This window comes from Gadus macrocephalus, chromosome 11 (genome assembly GCF_031168955.1).
Source record: "Gadus macrocephalus chromosome 11, ASM3116895v1".
In the NCBI taxonomy this organism is placed as follows: Eukaryota; Metazoa; Chordata; class Actinopteri; order Gadiformes; family Gadidae; genus Gadus; species Gadus macrocephalus.
In genome coordinates this window covers 7066101-7086390 of record NC_082392.1, presented here as the reverse complement: position 1 = coordinate 7086390, position 20290 = coordinate 7066101, and the positions used below count along the sequence as shown (strand labels likewise).

At 48.6% G+C, this 20290-nt stretch overlaps 2 protein-coding genes across 3 annotated transcripts; both read right to left on the bottom strand.

Moving 5' to 3' along the window:
* Positions 1 to 3073: 3073 nt before the first annotated feature.
* cdh17 (cadherin 17, LI cadherin (liver-intestine)) lies at positions 3074 to 14179 on the bottom strand. 2 transcript variants are annotated; one of them, XM_060066031.1, is made up of 19 exons: positions 14057 to 14179; positions 12325 to 12381; positions 11661 to 11756; positions 11252 to 11389; positions 10903 to 11038; positions 9809 to 9967; positions 9070 to 9225; positions 8612 to 8817; positions 8115 to 8249; positions 7719 to 7869; positions 7411 to 7614; positions 7132 to 7208; positions 6696 to 6881; positions 6038 to 6285; positions 5294 to 5424; positions 4766 to 4990; positions 4511 to 4621; positions 4064 to 4180; positions 3074 to 3553 (listed from the first exon to the last, which is right to left on the bottom strand). In XM_060066031.1, exons 2-19 carry the CDS (start codon positions 12370 to 12372, stop codon positions 3453 to 3455), a joined length of 2625 nt encoding a protein of 874 aa, XP_059922014.1. In that variant the 5' UTR covers positions 12373 to 12381; positions 14057 to 14179; the 3' UTR covers positions 3074 to 3452. The 2 variants fall into 2 exon arrangements, with proteins under 2 accessions (XP_059922014.1, XP_059922013.1); XM_060066030.1 differs by having other exon boundaries at positions 13914 to 14125.
* Positions 14180 to 15555: 1376 nt separating this feature from the next.
* Positions 15556 to 19409, bottom strand: gem (GTP binding protein overexpressed in skeletal muscle). The gene is made up of 4 exons (XM_060066042.1): positions 18013 to 19409; positions 17781 to 17857; positions 17207 to 17414; positions 15556 to 16816 (listed from the first exon to the last, which is right to left on the bottom strand). Exons 1-4 carry the CDS (start codon positions 18344 to 18346, stop codon positions 16536 to 16538), a joined length of 900 nt encoding a protein of 299 aa, XP_059922025.1. The 5' UTR covers positions 18347 to 19409; the 3' UTR covers positions 15556 to 16535.
* Positions 19410 to 20290: the final 881 nt, after the last annotated feature.

Genomic DNA, 20290 nt, shown 5'->3' with positions numbered 1-20290 from the left:
TTTAGTTTCAAAGGTGACTGACCGCAATACATTCTGTGTCAACTGTGGCTGTAGAGACTATACACTATAACGGTAGTCATCTCACTATGCATAGTTTCCCCATAAGCAACATTAAATATTAACAGAAAGGTGGTCTGTATTCTCTACCAGTAGTTGTAACTAATTTATAAAACAGATAGTTGCAGCCATTGATTGTGAATGAAGCCCTTGTATAGTACTCTATAAACACAAATATGTGACCACATAACCATACATTTTCAAAGTATGCTAAACTGTGTTTTGCAAAAAAAAATTCTCTCTTGAACTACTTTGCTTGATGGAAGAGGATTTAGTTACACTCAATTCTAAATTTGAATGTGTTTATTTTGTGAAATCTTAATCTAAGGTTGTCTAAAGTAACAGTTTTAATACAGTAGCCATAAGCCACTGGAGGCAGTGATTTGAATTTATAGATTTTAGATTTTCGATTTAGATTTTCTTGAGTTAAGGAATGTAAGGACGTAAGGTTACCACTAGAGGCTGCTATAGCACAAATCAAAGCAACGCTCCATTGAATAGTTTCACAGTGAAGCATCAAATTGGACATGTTTTGGTCGATACTATGAATACGAATTTAACAATACAGCTTTAGTTTAACAATATTAAGTGTTTCAAAGGTAAACTGCTAAAAAAATCTAGTGGCAAAGGTCAGAGAATGACAAATAAATACCAATAAATAATTGGGAAAAACCTTTCCTAATACTAGTAGTTATAAACCTCTTAGACCCTTGTTTTGCAATTGTAAGATTCCAAGTTGACATCGAAAAAATAAGCATGATTCATAAATTCAGTATACTTTCATTTTTTTGTCATGTATTCGATCAAAAACCTAATAATACGGTGTTCAAAATATACAAATATCTGCAGTGCCTTGTAGTTATGTTGTAAGTGCTCAGGTTTGTACTTACAACCACTTTAGTGTTCCAAGGTCTTAAACATGTCTTGGCCTGTATCCAGTCTTGGAGCTTTATATAGCCCTCTTAACCCTTGCCCTACCTTCACCATAAATCATTGCTCTCCATCGCTCTCATACAAACATGCTCTATCTCTCTATCACTCTCTCACATACTCTCACTCTCTAATTCATCATCACTGTCTTTCTATCTCTCTCTCTCTCTCTCTCCCTCCTCTCCCTTTCTCTTTCTCTCACTCTCTATCTCTCTCTCTCACCCTCACACATGCTCGCCCTGTCTCATTCTTTTCTTGTGAATAGTGATTGTTGAGGCAGGTGACTCAGAGCTCTGACATCATGAGCTATTAGAACCAGCAAACAAGCCGTCTGCATTATCGTGGATTATCACCGTAATGCAGTGATTCAGGTTATATGTGTATGTATAACATAATTTAGGGTATATAACTGTGTGTGTGTGTGTGTGTGTGTGTGTGTGTGTGTGTGTGTGTGTGTGTGTGTGTGTGTGTGTGTGTGTGTGTGTGTGTGTGTGTGTGTGTGTGTGTGTGAGTGCGTGTGTGCGTGAACGTGTGTGTGTGTGTGTGTAGACTTCCATAGGTGGAGGCCTTCCATAGGAGCCAATGTAACGGCCGACCGAACTCACTGGGAACAAGTGGAAGAGAGAAAAACGTGTCTCTCTTGAGATGGTTTGTTTTGTTGAACAGCCAAACATGGGCAGCCTCCGTAAAATTATTTAATCTGCCTCTGTTCCTATCCTTCTTCTGCTCTTCTAATCTCTCAAAAATAGGACCTCTCCCACCAGCTTTCGGGACTCTGCATGTGTGTGTGTGTGTGTGTGTGTGTGTGTGTGTGTGTGTGTGTGTGTGTGTGTGTGTGTGTGTGTGTGTGTGTGTGTGTGTGTGTGTGTGTGTGTGTGTGTGTGTGCGTGCGTGCGTGCGTGAGTTTGGTACTTGTCGCCTGGATACAAGAGAGGAAAGAGTGCAGATGTAAACATTCGCAATGTTCCATGTTGTCTTGACTTTATGAGGCCATAATTCTAACTCTTTTACACCTCTCTTGTTCTGTCCCTCCCTGTCTCCCTCGTCCCTCTCTCTCTCTCTCTCTCTCTCTCTCTCTCTCTCTCTCTCTCTCTCTCTCTCTCTCTCTCTCTCTCTCTCTCTCTCTCTCTCTCTCTCTCTCTCTCTCTCTCTCTCTCTCTCTCTCCCTCTCGCTCTCCCTCTGATTCTAGCGGGAAATTGAATGACTCATCAAGCACACGTTCACACAAACACCCCCATGCCGTCCGCCCAGCATGAGGAGCCCACAGCCCTGACAGATGTGTGTGGGGAGAGGAGCCGTGGTCTGTAAGGACTGAGACCTTCTCCTGGAGCAGCACGCAGCGCCCCAGCTCACATGGCCCGCTGCGTTTTCTTTCTTTCTTTCTCTTTCTTTCTTTGTGTGAGGCTTGTGTGACGCGCGTGTGTGTGGGTGACGCATCTGTATGTGTATGCATGTGTTTGTGCCAGTTCCTTTGTGCTCAATAAAAGCCAACAATCTTGCCCTCACCATGGCCACCACCTCCACCACCAACCACCTTCTCAACTCGGACTCCCCATTTCAGTGCACGTGTCCCCGCTGCCGGGCGGTGACTCACAGCCCTGCAGGGGGGGGGAGGCACAGCTGGACCGCCTATTAGACTTCAGGCAGAAATCTGAAGAACAGCGATCAATTCATACAGAGGGGTGGAGGAGGAGGTGGAGGAGGGACGGCCATGGGGTTGATAATGATGGTGGTGGGTTTCTGAAGGGTTTGATGACGCAGAGACTCTATAGCGTCACGTGTATGTTTCTGTGAGTGTCGTAGGGGCGCTAAGCGGACCCCACGCACACGCTCTCTCACACACCACGCAAACACACAAACGCACATGCTCTCTCTCACGCACTACCACACACACACACGCACAAGCTCTCTCAAGCACCGCACACACACACACACGCACAAGCTTTCTCACGCACCACGCACACACACACAAGCTCTCTCACGTACCACTCACAAGCACTTGCTTACTCTAACACACTCGCCAAAAAGGACAATTTCACACATGAATATGCACACAAACACACACACCAATATAAAAGGACCATATGAAAACTAAAGTTGTAGTTTTAATGGAAAACATAAGACCAACGGAACAAATTATTTGCTTTATCCACAGGCAGCTGTGTAAGTACACATATGGGGTTTTCTTTTAGATAGCCGGTTTAACAGATTCTCACAACCAACATTTAAATAACATGGCTAATGTCATCCAACAACATTGCTGACATCATAACAACAAAAAAAAACAGTGTAAAAATGCCTGACCGTGTGTATTGGATTATTAGACAATGGCTGTGATGTTTAAAATGACCACTTTTAGTTGAATCTGAATGATTAGGATGAGTACACAGGATAATGCAAATAAAGGTGTGTTACAAAAAGAGTTGCCTGGCTGTGAGTGTGAACACCATGTCGTGTCTGGCGGTTACAGCATTTGCTCGGAGTCGCCGCTGCCCGCTGCCGCCGCCTTCTTCTTCTCCTCGTTGCTCTTGTTGATGCGGTGGACCACGATGGCGAACGCAATGCCTGGGACCGGGAAACACAACCGCCAGCTCATGACAACACTCAATAAAAGCACAAAAACACACATTTCAAACACACACACACACACACACAATCAGAAGAGTACCAAACCAACAGAGAATAGATGAACATCAGTCATTGAAAGTGGGCGTAGAACGTAGAATATCAGTCATTTTTTAAGATAAACTGCCATATTTTCTTTCTCCCCAACGAGACCTGTAATATCTTTATGTGTATATTGTATCATGAAGTAGGTGCATTTACCCAAAGTTGCTTCCATGATAATTGAGATCAATCTCATTAAGGAGCAGGTAGGGGGTAGCAGTAAGGGGTAGGCCCCCGATTCATGGCAGACGATGGGTTTCAAACCCACAACTCTGGGCTGAGATCCTAACCACAATCTCATGAGAGCCAACAACGAGGCTTGTTTCCCAGTCTCCTTCCTCTACCGGTCAGTATTTTGTTCGAAGGTGATGTGTGCGCGTGTGCGTGCGCGGAGGTGGTCCTACTCACAGATGAAGGCCATGGTTCCTGCCAGGATCCCGACGGTGGTCCCCATGCCGTACTTGAAGGAGTGGATGCCTGGTGCGACGTAGCAGTACCCCAGCGCCGTGCAGTTACACACCTTCACTGTGGCGTGGAGAAGCACAGAGAAACACTCACACACGGTAATGCCGTCCACAAACACCCACACACCCACACACATAGGCACATAGTGACACACACACTCACACCCACAAACACAAATATAGGCGCATAGTGACACACACACTCACACCCACACACACACACACACACACACATATAGGCAAATAGTGACACACACAGTCACACCCACACACACACATATATAGGCAGATGGTGACACACACACACAATTTGGCAAATCTGGGTAGGTTGTGAGGTGGTTGGGAGACAATGCACCTATTTCTCCGTTTTTTTTTTTCCCAAACCACTCACCCTCAAACTTCTGTGTGACTCCTACGCCTTGGTTGTCAATGATGCTGATGGGGATGGAGAAGGTCTTGTCCTCGGCTGGGGCCTTCTTCATCTTCAGGAGAGCAGACGATCCTGTGGGGTCAGCAGCCATGACGGGAGACGCGGGTCAGACATGGGTTATCCTTTTCTAAAATGTTTGCATTATCAATGCATTATCTTATTGTCCTCCTCCACGTGACCGTAACCTTAACGATCAGGGGGTTTCATGTACCGTACCGTCGACAGTGGTGATCTCCCAGTTGGGGGACTTCTTCCCCTTGGGGAAGGAGAAGGTGAAGGGCTCAGAGAAGGGGAAGCTGTCTGGGTCCACGGCCCTCAGGACCACGGGCTGGGGGCCCTTGGTGCAAATGAAGGCCTGGCTCTCCTTCAGCTTTGGGTGGTTGTCGTTGACGTCCAGCAGGCGCACGGTGTACACACGCTCCGTTGCCTTCTTGGGGTTTCCTGGTGGAAGGAGCATGGGGGGTTGTGAAATAGGACGCTTTCGCTAACTAGAATAGATCTGCATGAGAGTGATGAAGTGGTGAATACCTGTGAGACTGTGGTCGTGGCTAGATGTTAGCATAGTGAGCACATGAATGAACGTGCTTATTCTTATCGGTTGACTTTTTCTTTTTCACGTTTATAAACAAGAAAAGTCTGCGCTGAAATCATGTTCAAATAAATATAAGACCTGATCCTCAGAATAAGTAACAGTTACAGACCAGGGTTACAGGGTTGCATCAGTGTTTTAAACAGCAGTCTCACCCTGCTCAAAGGCAGTGATGGTGAGTTCCAGGACCTCCAGGGTCTCTCTGTCCAGCTTGGCCTTGGTCTTAACCGCTCCTGTGGCAGCATCGAGGACCAGCCAGCCATTCACATCCCCCTCCATCTTAAAACTGGGAGGGAGGGAGAGAGGAGGGAGGGAGGGAGAGAGGAGGGAAAGACGGAAGGAAGGAGGGATGGACAGACAGAGAGAGAGAAATAGGGATGGACGGACAGACAGAAGGAGGGAGGGACAGACAGACAGACAGACAGACAGACAGACAGACAGAGGGAGGGAGAGAAGGAGGGAGGGAGGGACAAACAGACAGAGGGAGGGAGGGATTGACAGACAGACATGGGGACAGAAGGAGGGAGAGAGGGAGAGAGGGACAAACAGACAGAGGGAGGGAGGGACAGACAGACAGACAAAGGGAGAGAAGGAGGTAGGTAGGGATTGACAGAGGGAGGTGGGGACAGACAGACAGAGATAGGGCGGGAGGGAGGGGCACGGACATACACAATTGCTTAACTCCGGTTCCCAGCATGCACCATCTTCAGATACATGCAAAAGCTGGTGCAAGTAAAAATGTTGTTACCAAATCCCATACTTTTTATTTGTATCCATTTTTTGGGTCCGTTCCACCCCTGACCTGGCCTTCTCCCCCTCCCCTCTACAGTAGGACGTTCTCCCTCGTGACGAGTACTGAGCCGTCCGTTCACCATTAGCATACAGAGCTGATCATGTACCTGATGTCCTTCCCCTCGGGGTCCTTGGCGTCGGCGGTGAACAGCAGCTCTCCCACTGGGAGGTCCTCAGGGACGCTCACCGACGATGGGGCGGAGCTCTGGAACTCAGGGTCCTCATCCACATCCATGACAGAGATGAAGACGGAGGCGGAGGATTTGCTGTCGTAGTCCAGGCCGGCCATCAGGGGCTCGGGGTTGCGGGCGTTGATCCTCAGCGTGTAGGTGGGGAAGGCCTCGAAGTCCAGGGGCTTAGAGGGGACCGGCGGGTTAGAGACCCCTCGGAGCATCTCTCTGGGTTCTTTAGCATTTTGTATGTATGAACCTATGGGTATTGGTGTGTGTGTGTGTGTGTGTGTGTGTGTGTGTGTGTGTGTGTGTGTGTGTGTGTGTGTGTGTGTGTGTGTGTGTGTGTGTGTGTGTGTGTGTGTGTGTGTGTGTGTGCGTGTGTGTGTGTGCGCGTGTGTGTGTGTGTGCGCGTGTGTGTGTATTTGTGTGTGTGTGTGTGTGTGCGTGTGCGCTAGTATGCGTGTTGGTATGTGTGTTTTGGTGGGAATGTGTGTGTTTGTGTGCTTGTGTGTGTTTGTGTGCTTGTGCGTGTTGGTACGTTTGTGTGGGTGGGAATGTATGTATATGCATGTGCGTGTGCGTCCATCTATACCTTGACAATAACCAGTCTGCCCTCTCCGTTTCCGTCTGTCTCCACGGCGAACGTGTCGCCATGGTTTCCGGTGATTTCAAACAGGATTTCGGAGCTCCCGCTGCCGGCTTCGTCTGCGTCAGACGCTTTCACTGTCAGCACGGTCTGGCCCACAGAGGAGTCCTCCGCAAGGGACAGGCTGCCATACTGCACACACACACACACACACACACACACACACACACACACACACACACACACACACACACACACACACACACACACACACACACACACACACACACACACACACACACACACACACACACACACAGGTGCACAGCGCACAGTTTAACACAAGCAAACAGTCCAATGTGAGTAGGTCAGCACGTGGCTCTCTGAGATAGTGAGAGGATTGCCACACAGCAGAGCTGGCCGTGATCACAGAGGAACTCACGTTGTTCTTCTCAAACAGGGGCAGCTCGTTGTTGACGTCAATCACCTTTATGAGGACCTTACACATGGTGCTGAACACTGGGGGGGAGAAGGCACACACATTTCAACACACACAGCTAAAGCGTCTGCGTTGAGGTGTGTGTGTGAGTGCGTGTGTGTGTGTGTGCATGTGTGTTTGAGTGTTTTGTGCGTTTGTGCGTTTGTGTGTGTGTGCATGCGCCTGCTTGAGTGTGTGCATATGCATCATGTGTCAGTGTGTGCGTGTGTGTGTGACGGTTACCCTGGTCGCTGACGTTGACCGTAAGTGTGTACTGTGTGGAGTCCCTCCTCCGCAGCATGTCTCGGGTGAGGATGCGCCCCGACACGGCGTCCAGGGAGAAGGCTCCGTTGACAGGCAGCACGGTCTTGATGGTGTACATGAGCATAGCGTTGCTCGTCCCTTTCTCGTCGCGGTCGGAGGCCACCAGCTGTCCCACCTCACTGCCTGCACCGCAACCGCAGCCAATCACAGAGCAGAATATCAGATGTGTTTTCTTCAATAGAAACATTGAATATGTTCCATGGCGAGAAGACGTGAGGACATCTTACCCACGGGCTCGTTCTCCTGGATCTCGAACACGATCTCCTCGCTCCCACACTCGGGGCTGTTGTCGTTGATGTCCTCCACCACCACCTGGATCTCCATGGGCGACTCGACCTCGTCGCCATGGTGATCCTCCGCCATCACCACCAGGATGTACTGCAGCGCAGAGGAGCAGGGCTCAGTGCCGTGGAGCGTTTACAAACGTGTGGGAATGTGTGTACGTGTGGGCATAGAGTGTGTGTTTGTGTGTGCGCTTGTGGGTGCTTATGTCACCATGAAATGTGGCTTTTTTTCCTTTGCTAGATCATTCCGACAGTCAACACATAACTGTTAAAACACGGTGCGCCCTTAAAGTACAGGTTGCGTTTCCGGCGGTGTGAGTGCATGGTGACCCTGCTGACCATGTCCTTCTCCTCGCGATCCAGCTCCTCGTTCAGCAGGACCTCTCCCTCGTCCGTGATGCTGAAGGGGAACCTCAGTGCCTCTCGCTCCTTCTGCAGCAGCCGGTAGCTGGCGTTGGGCTGGTTGGCGCCCACCTGGCGGGGAGAAGGGGGGAGATGTTTGGGGTTACAGGGTGTGAGGGGTGTGACAGAGAACTGTCTGTAAGAGAGGGATTTGATGAGATGCGCTCTGTTCATTGGGGTGTCACTGCACTCGAGTACTGAACAAGAAACAAATGGGAAATAGACCAAAAAGGATTTCAACGTACGCAATAGGATTAGTAGGAATGCAGAAATATAAAAAGTGGCCCAAATCTGACAATTTGTTTGAAGCTTGTGGGTGTGTACTGCCGCCCCCCCCACCAGCCCACCCACCCACCACCCACTAACCAACTGCCCACCCAGCCCCCCCCCCGCCCACCCAGCACCCACCCAGCCACCTCCCACCCAGCACCCACCTTAGCGATGACCATGGGGTACTGCGCCTTGAGGTGCTCCCTCACAGTGAGGGGTCCAGGGTTCACCCACAGGTTCTGCTCCACCACCACCTTCACGCTGGTGATACCGCTCAGCGCGTTCTCCGAGGCACCCGCCAGGTCCTCCACGCGCACAATCAGGGTGTAGTCGGGGTCCTCCTGGCGGTCCCCGCCCCGGGTCCGGCTCTCTGAAACCACAGAAGAAGACTCAAGCTCAGTCTGCAGGCACGGCAAAGCTCGCAGAACAAGCAAATGGATTTATATTGTTATTAGACTTTATATTGTACTTGTTTTTATACTATCCTCCATTAAGCAATTCATGAATATAAATAAATATTTTTAATAATTATAGAAGGCTTGATTGGAAGGACATGACAGAGGGCAAATGTCTTGAGATATTAGAAGTTCTAACCTACACACACACGCACACACAAACACACCTGCTCTCTCCAGACAGGTGTAGAAGGGGTTGAGCTCGTGAGGGATGTCCTGTGTGGGTGTGCAGTAGTCATCAAACTTCTTCTTCAGGTTAGCACTGCTGAAGCTCTCCCCCATGCCATACTGCAGGCTCTCCCTGGCCTTCAGCATGCGCTCTCCTGCAAACACACACACACACACACACACACACACACACACACACACACACACACACACACACACACACACACACACACACACACACACACACACACACACACACACACACACACACACACACACACACACACACAAACATGCACAGTGATCAGTGATCATCGTCACAGAACTTTTTTGTCAATCTACAACAAATCCTTTATAATGTGAGCGGCTGAGATGAGCCATGTGAGTTTACACCATCATCATGAACAGGTAGGAGACCACCCCTATGAGATGGGTTGTCTCATATGTTGTGTTTCTCTTCCCTCTCCCACGACCTGGGGCCAATATCACATCCGTATCACATCAATAAACTATGTATGCACACGTGTGTGCGTGAGCTGACTGTGAGTTTGAGTGTGTGTGTGTGTGTGTGTGTGTGCGCGCGTGCGCGCGCGCGTGCGCGTGCGTGTGCGTGTGTGTGTGCGTGTGTGTGTGCGTGTGTGTGTGTGTGTGTGTGTGTGTGTGTGTGTGTGTGTGTGTGTGTGTGTGTGTGTGTGTGTGCGCGCGCTTGTGGGCCCAAGTGCATGCGACTAGTCTCACCGTCTTCGGTGATGGAGATGTCTCCGGTGACGGGGTCGATCTGGAAGAAGGGCGTCTTGTTCCTGTTGGGGATCTGGCTGACCAGGCTGAAGTGCAACCGGGCGTTGGGGGACTCAGGGTCGTCCAGGTCGCTGGCCGACACACGCACAAACGGCACGCCTGAAACAAGACAGCGGCCGTTAGATGTCAGCCAATCAGTAAACTGCTGTCAGCCAATCAGTGAGCTGATGTCAGACAATCAGTGAGCTGATGTCAGACAATCAGTGAGCTGCTTGCTGGAAGAGGCTCACAGAGGGCTGGGAAAGAGCTTCTGGTTACAATGGAACTTTATTTAGGTCAATACAAGAAGGATGAAATGAGCCAATGATAAGACCATATGATATGATATGATGGTATTGTATGAGATTGAACAAATGCATGTCTAAACAAATCAAAGAGGCATGTTAACTGGATAATGAGTGATCTATTAAAAACCATACCAGGCACTACTAACTGGTGGGGGATTTGGAGGACATGAATAGACATTGCGTCTCATATATACAGAAAAGGAGAACAAGGGAGGAGACAGGGAGCAAGTTCAAGGTTAGCCAGTAAAAGATTTAGTAAAGCATTGTTAAATTCTACCACAACGGAAAATCTGGTAATTGTGAAACTGCTAAATAGTGGTTAGCACGTGATAAGTGCTCAGTGTAAATTGGTAAATTGTCTCACAAACCAAACTTTGGATTGATATCTAAAGTCTAATGGTAGACTCAAAACTGGGTGGATAGGGTGTTAAATTCTCTTTCTTTCAGCCATCTTGTTGCTGGAGATGGGATCTGTAGGGTGCTAAATTGGCAAACACAACCGCGACCAGAAGTATTTAACAGTAACAAAAGTGTCTGGAAAGGTTTCAAACAACACTTCTGAAAGCTTCATCCACTTGCATCAATGAGTGAGTTTCTCTTCGGGAAAAAATCTCCATAACTAAACAGGAAGTGAGGCGTAACTCTGCCCCTCGCAGAGTGTTGGTTTCCTGGCTCTGTCCCACGGTGCAGCGTAGGAAGTAGTTTGTAGGTGGTCGCGCAGTCTCATAAGGAAGGGCAAACACTCACCATGGCGGGTGCGCTCCCGGACCGTAGCGGCGTATGCAGACTGTTCGAAGGTTGGCGCGTGGTTGTTGATGTCCAACACGCTAATGGTGACGAAGGCTGGGCCCTCCACCACATCACTGCCCACTAAAGCCTCCACCTGGGGATAAATACACACACACACACACACACACACACACACACACACACACACACACACACACACACACACACACACACACACACACACACACACACACACACACACACACACACACACATGGCATTAGGTCACATGGCATGCATCAATGCAGTGTATGTGTGTGTGTCTGTTTGTGTGTGCGTGTAGGAGTTCAAGAGTCTGTGAGTTTACCCCGATAATATAATGTGAATTGCGTGCCCAGTCCAGGGGCTCGGCCAGGTACAGCCATCCATCCTCTGCGATCTGGATGTCTTCATGACCTTCACCGGTAAGTTGGAAGCCAGTCACATCTGGGTCTGATACTTGGAACTACAGAGAGAGAGAGGCATGCAAATAGTGTGAGAGAGAAAGAGAGACAGACAGCGATTGAGAAGAGAGAGAGAGAGAGAGAGAGAGAGAGAGAGAGAGAGAGAGAGAGAGAGAGAGAGAGAGAGAGAGAGAGAGAGAGAGAGAGAGAGAGAGAGAGAGGGAAAGAGACATATATTCATATAAATTGTAGGATATATAAAGAGAGGGGGGGGAAGGGATTCAAAGTTGTTACTCTTTTCTGTTTCTCTTTATTATAGCGTTAGTTTGTTACCTGGTAGATGGGATAGGGCACGGCTGTCTGCTCGGGCACGTCCAGGGCCTTGTTCTCCAGGGGCCCCTTCTTGTCCTTCAAACCCTGTCCACAGGCCTGGGTGTGGGGACAGAAGAACAGTCCAGTCAGTTATCCCTCACACACTCTTTCCAAAGGCCAGTTATTGATTGAACCACACTTATAATTCAGTAAGAGATAATTCTCACACACGCCCTTACAGGACGACGGAGCAAAGTCTACAGGACGTCCACTCCCAGCGTCGGAGGTGTCTGATAATGAACCACTAACCATTTGGTCACGCTTGGCAGCTTACATGTTTCACAATTTAATGAATAACCAAATAGTAGCCGTCCATGGTCGCATAGGTTGGACCTATGAAGGTTATCTGGAACATGACAGCCAATGGCGACGCAGAGTCCCAATGTCACCGCGGTGTGTCATGTTTCAGATAACCTTTCCCCACACTCTGAGGCCTGCTGGCCACTTGGCTTTGTGAAAACAAAGCCTGCTCTGGCTGATTTATCATCAGCCAGAGCAGATGATAAATGAATAAAACAAGCAGGAACAACAGTGAATATCTGGCAGCGCTTGGTCCCCCCAGTAGGTCTGAGCTGTGTGAATACTGCCTGTGAATGCGCTGGTTACCTAACGCCCGGGTACTCACCACACTGAGCAAGAGCGGCAGTAGCAGCAGATGCAGTGTGGGTGTCATGGCGAAGCGCTGGGAACACAGGAACCCAGGAGAGGAGGAGGAGGAGGAGGAGGAGTGGGAGAGGGGGAATGGGATGGACGGAAAGGATTAGGAAAAAGAGAAGAAACAAACCAAAGGCAAAGATCAAGGGGTTATTGTCGTGCTGCTGTTCTGTTGATGACCACCGTATGGGTTATGGTGGAGGGCAGTGTGCAGTGTGCTGTTTGAGGGACAGCTTTTCTTGATATCTGAATAAACCTCTAGCCCCTGACACAATCACTCAATAACTCACAATCACCCAAATTATTGAGGCTCCACCTTCCCATGGACAGGAAGTGTCCCTGACAGCACTTTAGTTCTGCTGCTATCACGTCTGATTCTAGACTTTACACTGGAGGCGAGTTTAAAGCATTCACACTCATAGCTCCCGCCCACACCGCATGTGGTCCAAGGACAGTCCATATTTGGGTATCTGAGGATGGGCCGGCCCCTCACTGGTGGAAACTTGTGTCCTTTTCTTTTTTCTACCAGTGACACAGGAGGAAGCGAAAATGACTACAGCGTTTAAAGGTCAGTCTCAGGCTTGCAACCCCCTTGACCTCGAGGCCAGGTCTGTTCTGAGAGAGGACAGTATGTGGTGCCAGCCATCGATCATAGCTTCACATCCCCCTTCGATTGGCTTTATGCATTGAGTATGACACCTGCTGCACCTTATGCAAACAATAGATATCATAACGAAGAGAAACCCTTCAACCCTACACGGCATCGTAAATAACATTAAAAGGAAAGACATTCACACTACGTTCTGTTGTTTGGTTGTTTCACTTTTCAATCAAAGTAGCTCTTATTAGCAGCACATTTTATTTCCATTTTGGATACCCATGGCTAGACTCAAGAAACTCACAAAAGTAGAATGCATGCTATTATAATTCACCTAATATTCCTGATGTGCATTCCTAAATCAAGAGGTCTGATCTATAGTCCTGTGTCCTTCGGAGGACAGGGAGAAGGGCAGAGCCACAGCAGAGTGAAGGTGACATTGAGTTCAATGCAATAACGTTAAAAGATGTTATTAGATCTTAAGTGGTCACAATGACCGCTGATGAACCATGCGACCTTGATTTAAAACATGTACATTTTGCAAACTTAAACTGCCAGTATAAGAAACCACTGAGCTGCAACAATTTGAACTCAACTACCTTTTGATTGATTCAACTACTGGCATGATCCACTTCAGCTCCTCACGACTCTTGAAACTCTTGTGGCCAAACATGAAAAATAACCTAAAAAACACACCGTCTCTTAGCCATGAATAAACCACCTCAGGCCCAGACCCAGGGAGGCAGGAGACATCTCCAAGGCCTACCTTCACGATGACTTTATGACCTTCCGAGGTCCAGACTTAAGTTGCTCAGACTTGTCTAACCGTCAACTGTATCCCATGATATCATTATCATAAGTATACTTCCTACAGCCTTTAGGACTTGAGGGACCGACATGGCAGACGTTCAAACACCTGACACGCAAGCTCTGTCAAAGTCATTCAAGATCAAAACACTCACTTCAACAGTTCTCCCAGCGACGAGACCCTGGTTACCCCACGCACAGCCTTCTGTTGAGTCCTTGGTACAAAACCCTGACGCCGTCCAGAAGCCAACACACTCTGAAAAGGAACAAGAGAGAGGGAGCGAGTCAGGAGACCTACCTGGCCAGGGATTCCAAGTGGTAGTCTAAGTGGTGCAGAGGGAGAGTTTCAGCAGCCCATTCCCCGGCTGGCTAACGGTTAACCAGCAATAGTTTATTGGACCTAATGATTGTCTAATCACATTGTGTCTGTGCCTGCAGCCAATGGGGAGGCTTCTGACAAAGAAAAAAACTGCAGCGGACACAGGAAGTGTATGACAATGACAGAGTGGAATATTTCATGGAAATTAAGGAAAATGATGATTAGGACCACCACAATGTGTCTGGTCTCTGATGGTTATAAATAGGGATTATGATTGATGCACCTATTGGTTCATTTCCTGTACTCCCTGGACACTTAAGAACGGACTTACTTTGATGGCGGATATCTCAGGATATGACACAAATAGAGTGTAGGGTTGAGATTGTTGTCCACATCCTTGCGTACATAATGTTGAATATTGGTAAGTTATCTGACAGATTCAGTCAGGTGCATTTAGACATTTAAATCTCCGCTTCTGACATGTATTTCCTGCCCCAAGACTTTAACCTTTGAACTTTTGAACTGGTTCCCGTCTGTGAGGAGTTGCTGATAAAGAACAGTGTGCAGGACAATAGAGTAAGGAATAGCCCACGGGACAGCACAATGGGAGGGACTGACCAATCTCAGAGTCTCAGTCACGTAGCGAGTCATTGTGGACCAGCGGGGTCTGGACCGTGGGGGATGTGACGTCTCAGGCCTGCTCCATGTTTGTTTAAACTCTCCCTTGTCCTTCTCTCTCGTGGCTGGATGATTCCTAAGCCCGGGAAGTTAAAGGAATCAGAAACACTTTGGGAGTGTGTTGAGGCTCTCTGTTGTGCGGCTCACAGCCCCGTGGCTCGGCAGATGGGATTACTAAATAAAAGCACTGACTAACCGTTAAAACGGAAGGTCTGAGTGGAGGCAGAGCTTAATTTTACCGTGGGCTTGCAAATAGGAGACAGGCTGCAGAGGAGCACTTTCCACAGACCTTTATATAATCACCTCTTGAGATTAGGCAAGGTGAATGGGAGACTGATGAGAATTAAATAACCACTTCATTTATATTTATATATAGCATACTATTTGGCCCCAGGCAGCCTGTTGGGGTATTCTGGTGTACATGCCATCTGCACAACCCATCTGCATCATAAGCAGGGGTGTCTGAAAAAAAAAAGTGTATACACACTGCGTGGGTGGGCTCAGATCCCTATCTTTTCAATGCACTTCCCCACTTTGCTCCATACCCACAATCACACCTCAAACCTTAATATCTGATCCATTGTTTGGTGCAATTGAATCACAGGATGAGGGCTTTCACCACACATGACACAACGAGTGGATCAGGCAATGAACCCTCATGAGTCTAAGGCCACGCCGTGACTAATGGCGGCCATGTGGTGCTTCCGTCTCTGCGGTAATGGGGGGGGGGGGGGGGGGGGGTGCACTGTTGAGTCAGTCACTGTTCTCTGCCTCTGACATCGGAGAAGGTGGACAAAGGATTGATTAAGAGTATCTTTATTCCTCAGTGACAGTTTTTTGGTCAGAAAGAACGTGTAAACAAAAATGACCCGTTTCAATCAATGTTGATAAGTTACAGTGTTGTCCGAGTACCAAAGTAAACCAACAACATGCATGGGAAATGTTGGCAATATTACTGTATGTGTACAACAATTATTGTACAAAAACAATAAAAATATGCTAAACTTTCATGTTTTGAAGCCTGGCACAAAATATACAAACATGGCAAGTAGTAAAAATGTGCAATAAGGACAGAAATAATAAATGACTCAAAGTGACGGTGGAAACTTCAAGAGAACCAGCAGAGTCGGCCACACAGACACAAGTCAATGCAAACAGAGGACATTTTCCATTGGCTGCCTTTTCAGTCCATCCCAGAGAGGACGTTGTCCATTGGCTGCCACTCCTGTCCATCACAGAGAGGACGTTGTCCATTGGCTGCAACTCCTGTCCATCACAGAGAGGCCGTTGTCCATTGGCTGCCAATCCTGTCCATCACAGAGAGGACATTGTCCATTAACTGCCACTCCTGTGCATCACAGAGAGGACGTTGTCCATTGGCTGCCCCTCCTATCCATCACAGACAGGACGTTGTCCATTGGCTGCCCCTCCTGTCCATCACAGACAGGACGTTGTCCATTGGCTGCCCCTCCTGTCCATCACAGAGAGGACGTTGTTTATGGGCATCTCCCCCAGTCCATCACAGAGTCTGGCCAATCTGTTCTTCAACTTCTACAAACCTCTCTGATTCAGACTGTGCTACGGGACGGGACCCTGCTCCGCGTTGGTATATGGACTATAATGAGCGTTTCAAGGCGGGTTCTAGCCAAGAGAAAGGAGATACCATACCAGGATAGGTCCAGCATCTACACCCCTCCTGAAGACCCTCCTCTTCCTCTCTTTGATTTCCTGGCCCGGGGGCCGCAGACCTCAGCGTGAACACGTAGACCTCCGCCATAACTCAGAACACAGAGAGGTCGTGGCAGGACTTGGACTTCAGTCGGAACGCCACATTGGCGTTGTTCTTGGCCACCATCTTGTCCAGGAAGCGCTTGGCCTTGACGGGCAGGCTCTCTCGCCGCTGGTAGCTGGAGTTGCGGCGGCGCTCGTTGGCTTCTTTGCTGTCCCGCCGCAGACGCAGCTGGCGCACAATCCCGCGGAAGGCCTCCCACACGTTGTGCTGCATAGCGGCCGACGTCTCAATGAACTTGCAGTCGAACACGGCGGCGCAGGCCAGGCCCTCTGGGGGAGAGGCAGCGAGTTAGATCTACAACCATGAGCAGCTATCGTCATGAGAGCAGGGAGCGACTCCTGCTCAGTGCGCCTCCAGATAGACAGGACATTGGGGTCTGAACCCAGAAGCTTCTGGCTATGAGTCCTTACACAACAAACCACTACTAGGCTATCCTCACCATCATCCTCTTAGCTCAGCCCTTTGCAAGGCAAAACGTAGGCATAAGGAGAGGGAGGAGAGAGTGGAGAGATGAGAGAGATGAGAGAGGGGAGAGGGGAGATAAAGATGGAGAGAGGGGAAGAAGGAGAGGGAGGTGAGAGGGGAGAGAAGAGATGGAGATAGAGGAGGGAGAGGAGAGTGAGGGGAGGTAGGAGAGACAGAGGCGAGTCCCAACTCACCGCTGACGGACACTTCGCGGCAGCGCACCAGGTCACACTTGTTCCCCACCAGGATGATGGGCGTGTGGCGGGCGGGCCGGTGGCAGCGCAGGGTGATGCGCAGCTCGGAGGCCCGCAGGAAGGAGGCGCGGTCCGTGATGGAGTACAGCAACAGGTAGGCATCGCCCGTCTGCATGCACTGGTCCTCGGCCACGCACCTTCCGTCCTCCTGCACACACGCACACGCGCGCGCGCGCACACACACACACACACACACACACACACACACACACACACACACACACACACACACACACACACACACACACACACACACACACACACACACACACACACACACACACACACACACACACACACACACACACAATGAGGTCAGAGGACTATTACTCATCTATACACAGAATGCTTCTCAAAAAGTATAGGTCCACTTTACCTCGTTATACAATACAATGTCATCATTTATTTCAGGATGAGACATTTTCGCCAAAACATTTTTTTGCTTTGACGTTCATTTAATTTCCGGTAACCAGAATAATTTTCCAGGGCAGTCTATTTGTCAATTCGGCCTCACCTCTGTAGTCCAGTTGTCCAGTAGAGTTATGGTCGCTTCCTCTCCGTCCACTTCGATAGTTCGTTCACACACTTCATCTGAAAGCCAACGAGATAATAATAAGCCATATGTAAAATCATAGAGAACCCTTAACCCAGTGAAAACAATATACAGGCCTACTATTGGCTAAATATTGTTATTGTACTGAATGGAATAAAAACACTAGGCCTTGTGAATCCATACAGGCTCTCACCTCCATAAATCTGGCAGTCATCACTCTCCATGCTGTCCGCCGCACCGGCGAAGATGCTGGCGAAAGCCGTCTTACCGACGTCGCTGCCCCCCAACAGGAGCACACGGAGAGGCTTCCCGGGTCCTAGCGTCTCGCCGGTTGAATCAGTGGAGATGACCGAGTCAGAGGAAGACCAGCTTTCCTGACTCCCGTGGAACTCCCCGGTGTAGCTGATGCAGGACTTGGAGCGGCCGACCAGGCGGTCCGGGACGATGAGGTTCCCCGGGTCGCAGATGCTCCACCGGTGGAGCTCGTGCTGCAGCCGGAGGCTGTGTCGACGCATACTCGAGAACATTTTGGATCGATTTCTTTCAATTTCTGTCCTCAACACCCTAAAAGAAATACAATGCCCGGTGCCGATTTAGCTTCAATTGGATCAACCTTTGCGCAAAAAAATATTGTTCCTCCTGATGAAATAGAACGATATTATTATGAAAAAAAAAGTATTGATACGGTTAGGTTAGGTTTCTACCAATAACAAATCATTAAAGCTGGTTTTAAGACAGGACTCAGTAATGAAGTTGACAAACTACGCCGTGGATGTCCTGTCACCTGTCCAGTCCGTTTAGGCTCTAATGTGTGCATCCTGGTGGGATTTATAAATATCGGCTGGGGGGGTGGAAGAGCGAAAGAGAGCGAGAGTTAGGAGAGGGACAGGGGGATTTCCTTGACGTCATCCATCTGCTGTCATGCGTTGTAGAGGCGATCCTCGCTTGGCTTCAGCGCGTGCATCACGCAGCGAGCAAAGCTGAGTGCAGCCTGTTCTCAGCTCGGCCTGGTACTTCATCACCAAGCTGGGATCCTTATAGCTCTTTCATTATAGACCCCCCCATCAACCATTCACGTGCATAGCAAACGTTGTACAATATTTTAATACAGTAACAAGACATCATGAATGATTAATTTAAGAAAGTGCTGCTGTCTCGATTGGCATACAAAGCAACTACCACAGCGTAGTTTAAACCCTGATCCCATGTTGGTTAATGTTGATCTCCATCTGAGATGTTAGTGTGCTGCTGGGAATGAAGCCCAGGAAGTGGTGGTTACTGGGATGAAGCATCTGCCCTCTAGCTAATGATTGAATGTTTTTTTCTCTACTCCAGACCCGATGTTCCCACTGAACAGATGACCTGCTATGTAGGAGTCCCAACACACGTTTAACTTGTGGGGATCCGTTGAAGTTCAATATGGTTTATATGAATAGATACATGGTGCAGTCATAATAACCAATCATTATTTAGCAGGTAATGTTTAGGAATGTCATTAATGTTGCTTCTTTCCTATCAAGTATCAACACATTCATGCGTTGACAACAGCTTCTACAATGACCATCTTCAGATCGCGCCAATGCATTGCACTCAATCTCTCAATGACATTCTGGGAGTGTGATCTGAACCGATGATTGGACAACAGTTAATCCCCCGCTGCTGGAGCGAGACCCAAACTAACGGGGGCCACAGAGGGGATAGTCTGACAGCCAACAACGGCTGCCCAAAACAATAGGAACACACTGCGTCCGACTGAGCCCGCTGAAGTCTGATATGACAGAAATCCATATTCAGAAATGAACAACACCACAGCCACAAACTATGCCGTACTTCAGTAACCATGTAGGTGTTGAGGGGGTCGTCGTCGGCTGCACCGAATCTAAAAGCACCTTAAGGTGTTGGAGGTTGGGGCGCAGCTATAGGCGGGTCGCCCGAGTGCGTTCCCCATGCTGCTAACACGCATTGTAGCGAGCCAGGTTAGATTCCCCCCCGTGCTTCGCTGCATGCCATCCCCCCCTCTCATTCAACCCACTGCCCGACCGTCAAGGCATGAAAAGCCCAACATATGTGCAGATAGGAACAAAAATTATACTAGATGTTCAAATCAATGAGGTCCCAACTACTGCATGTTTCAAATTGATCCAGTCACAACATAGGTTGATTAGTAGAGGCTGTTCTGGCGCTGCTGTTGATTTTTATTCATGCTCTTAATAACTTGGTGAAAGTGACACCACATTCTATGCCACCGTCTCCTTCGGTATCAATGGTTGGTTGGAGATGAGACCACAGCAGAGGTATTGAAAAACATTCAATACAAATTTGAGAATATCGTATGGATTTTAAGACCGTTCGGTCCATTTAGATAAAGATAGTTGTGAAAACTTTTTTTTTTTTTTTTTAAATCAAAGAGGTCACAAGACGTCAGGCTGGAGTGATTAGAACCCCATCGCAGATGTTTCCCTACATTAGGG

Bases quoted from the DNA above. Each gene is read 5' to 3' on its own strand.
- cdh17 (XM_060066031.1), bottom strand. From the start codon at position 12,372: ATGACACCCACACTGCATCTGCTGCTACTGCCGCTCTTGCTCAGTGTG. The intron at 11,390-11,660 runs GTAACAAACTAA...CTCTCTCTGTAG, and splicing joins TGCCCTATCCCATCTACCAG to TTCCAAGTATCAGACCCAGA. The intron at 8,818-9,069 runs GTGTGTTTGTGT...CTGTGGTTTCAG, and splicing joins CACCTGTCTGGAGAGAGCAG to AGAGCCGGACCCGGGGCGGG.
- gem (XM_060066042.1), bottom strand. From the start codon at position 18,346: ATGTTCTCGAGTATGCGTCGACACAGCCTCCGGCTGCAGCACGAGCTC. The intron at 17,858-18,012 runs GTGAGAGCCTGT...GTTGGCTTTCAG, and splicing joins TGACTGCCAGATTTATGGAG to ATGAAGTGTGTGAACGAACT. The intron at 17,415-17,780 runs GTGAGGCCGAAT...GCGTGTGTGCAG, and splicing joins TGGACAACTGGACTACAGAG to GAGGACGGAAGGTGCGTGGC.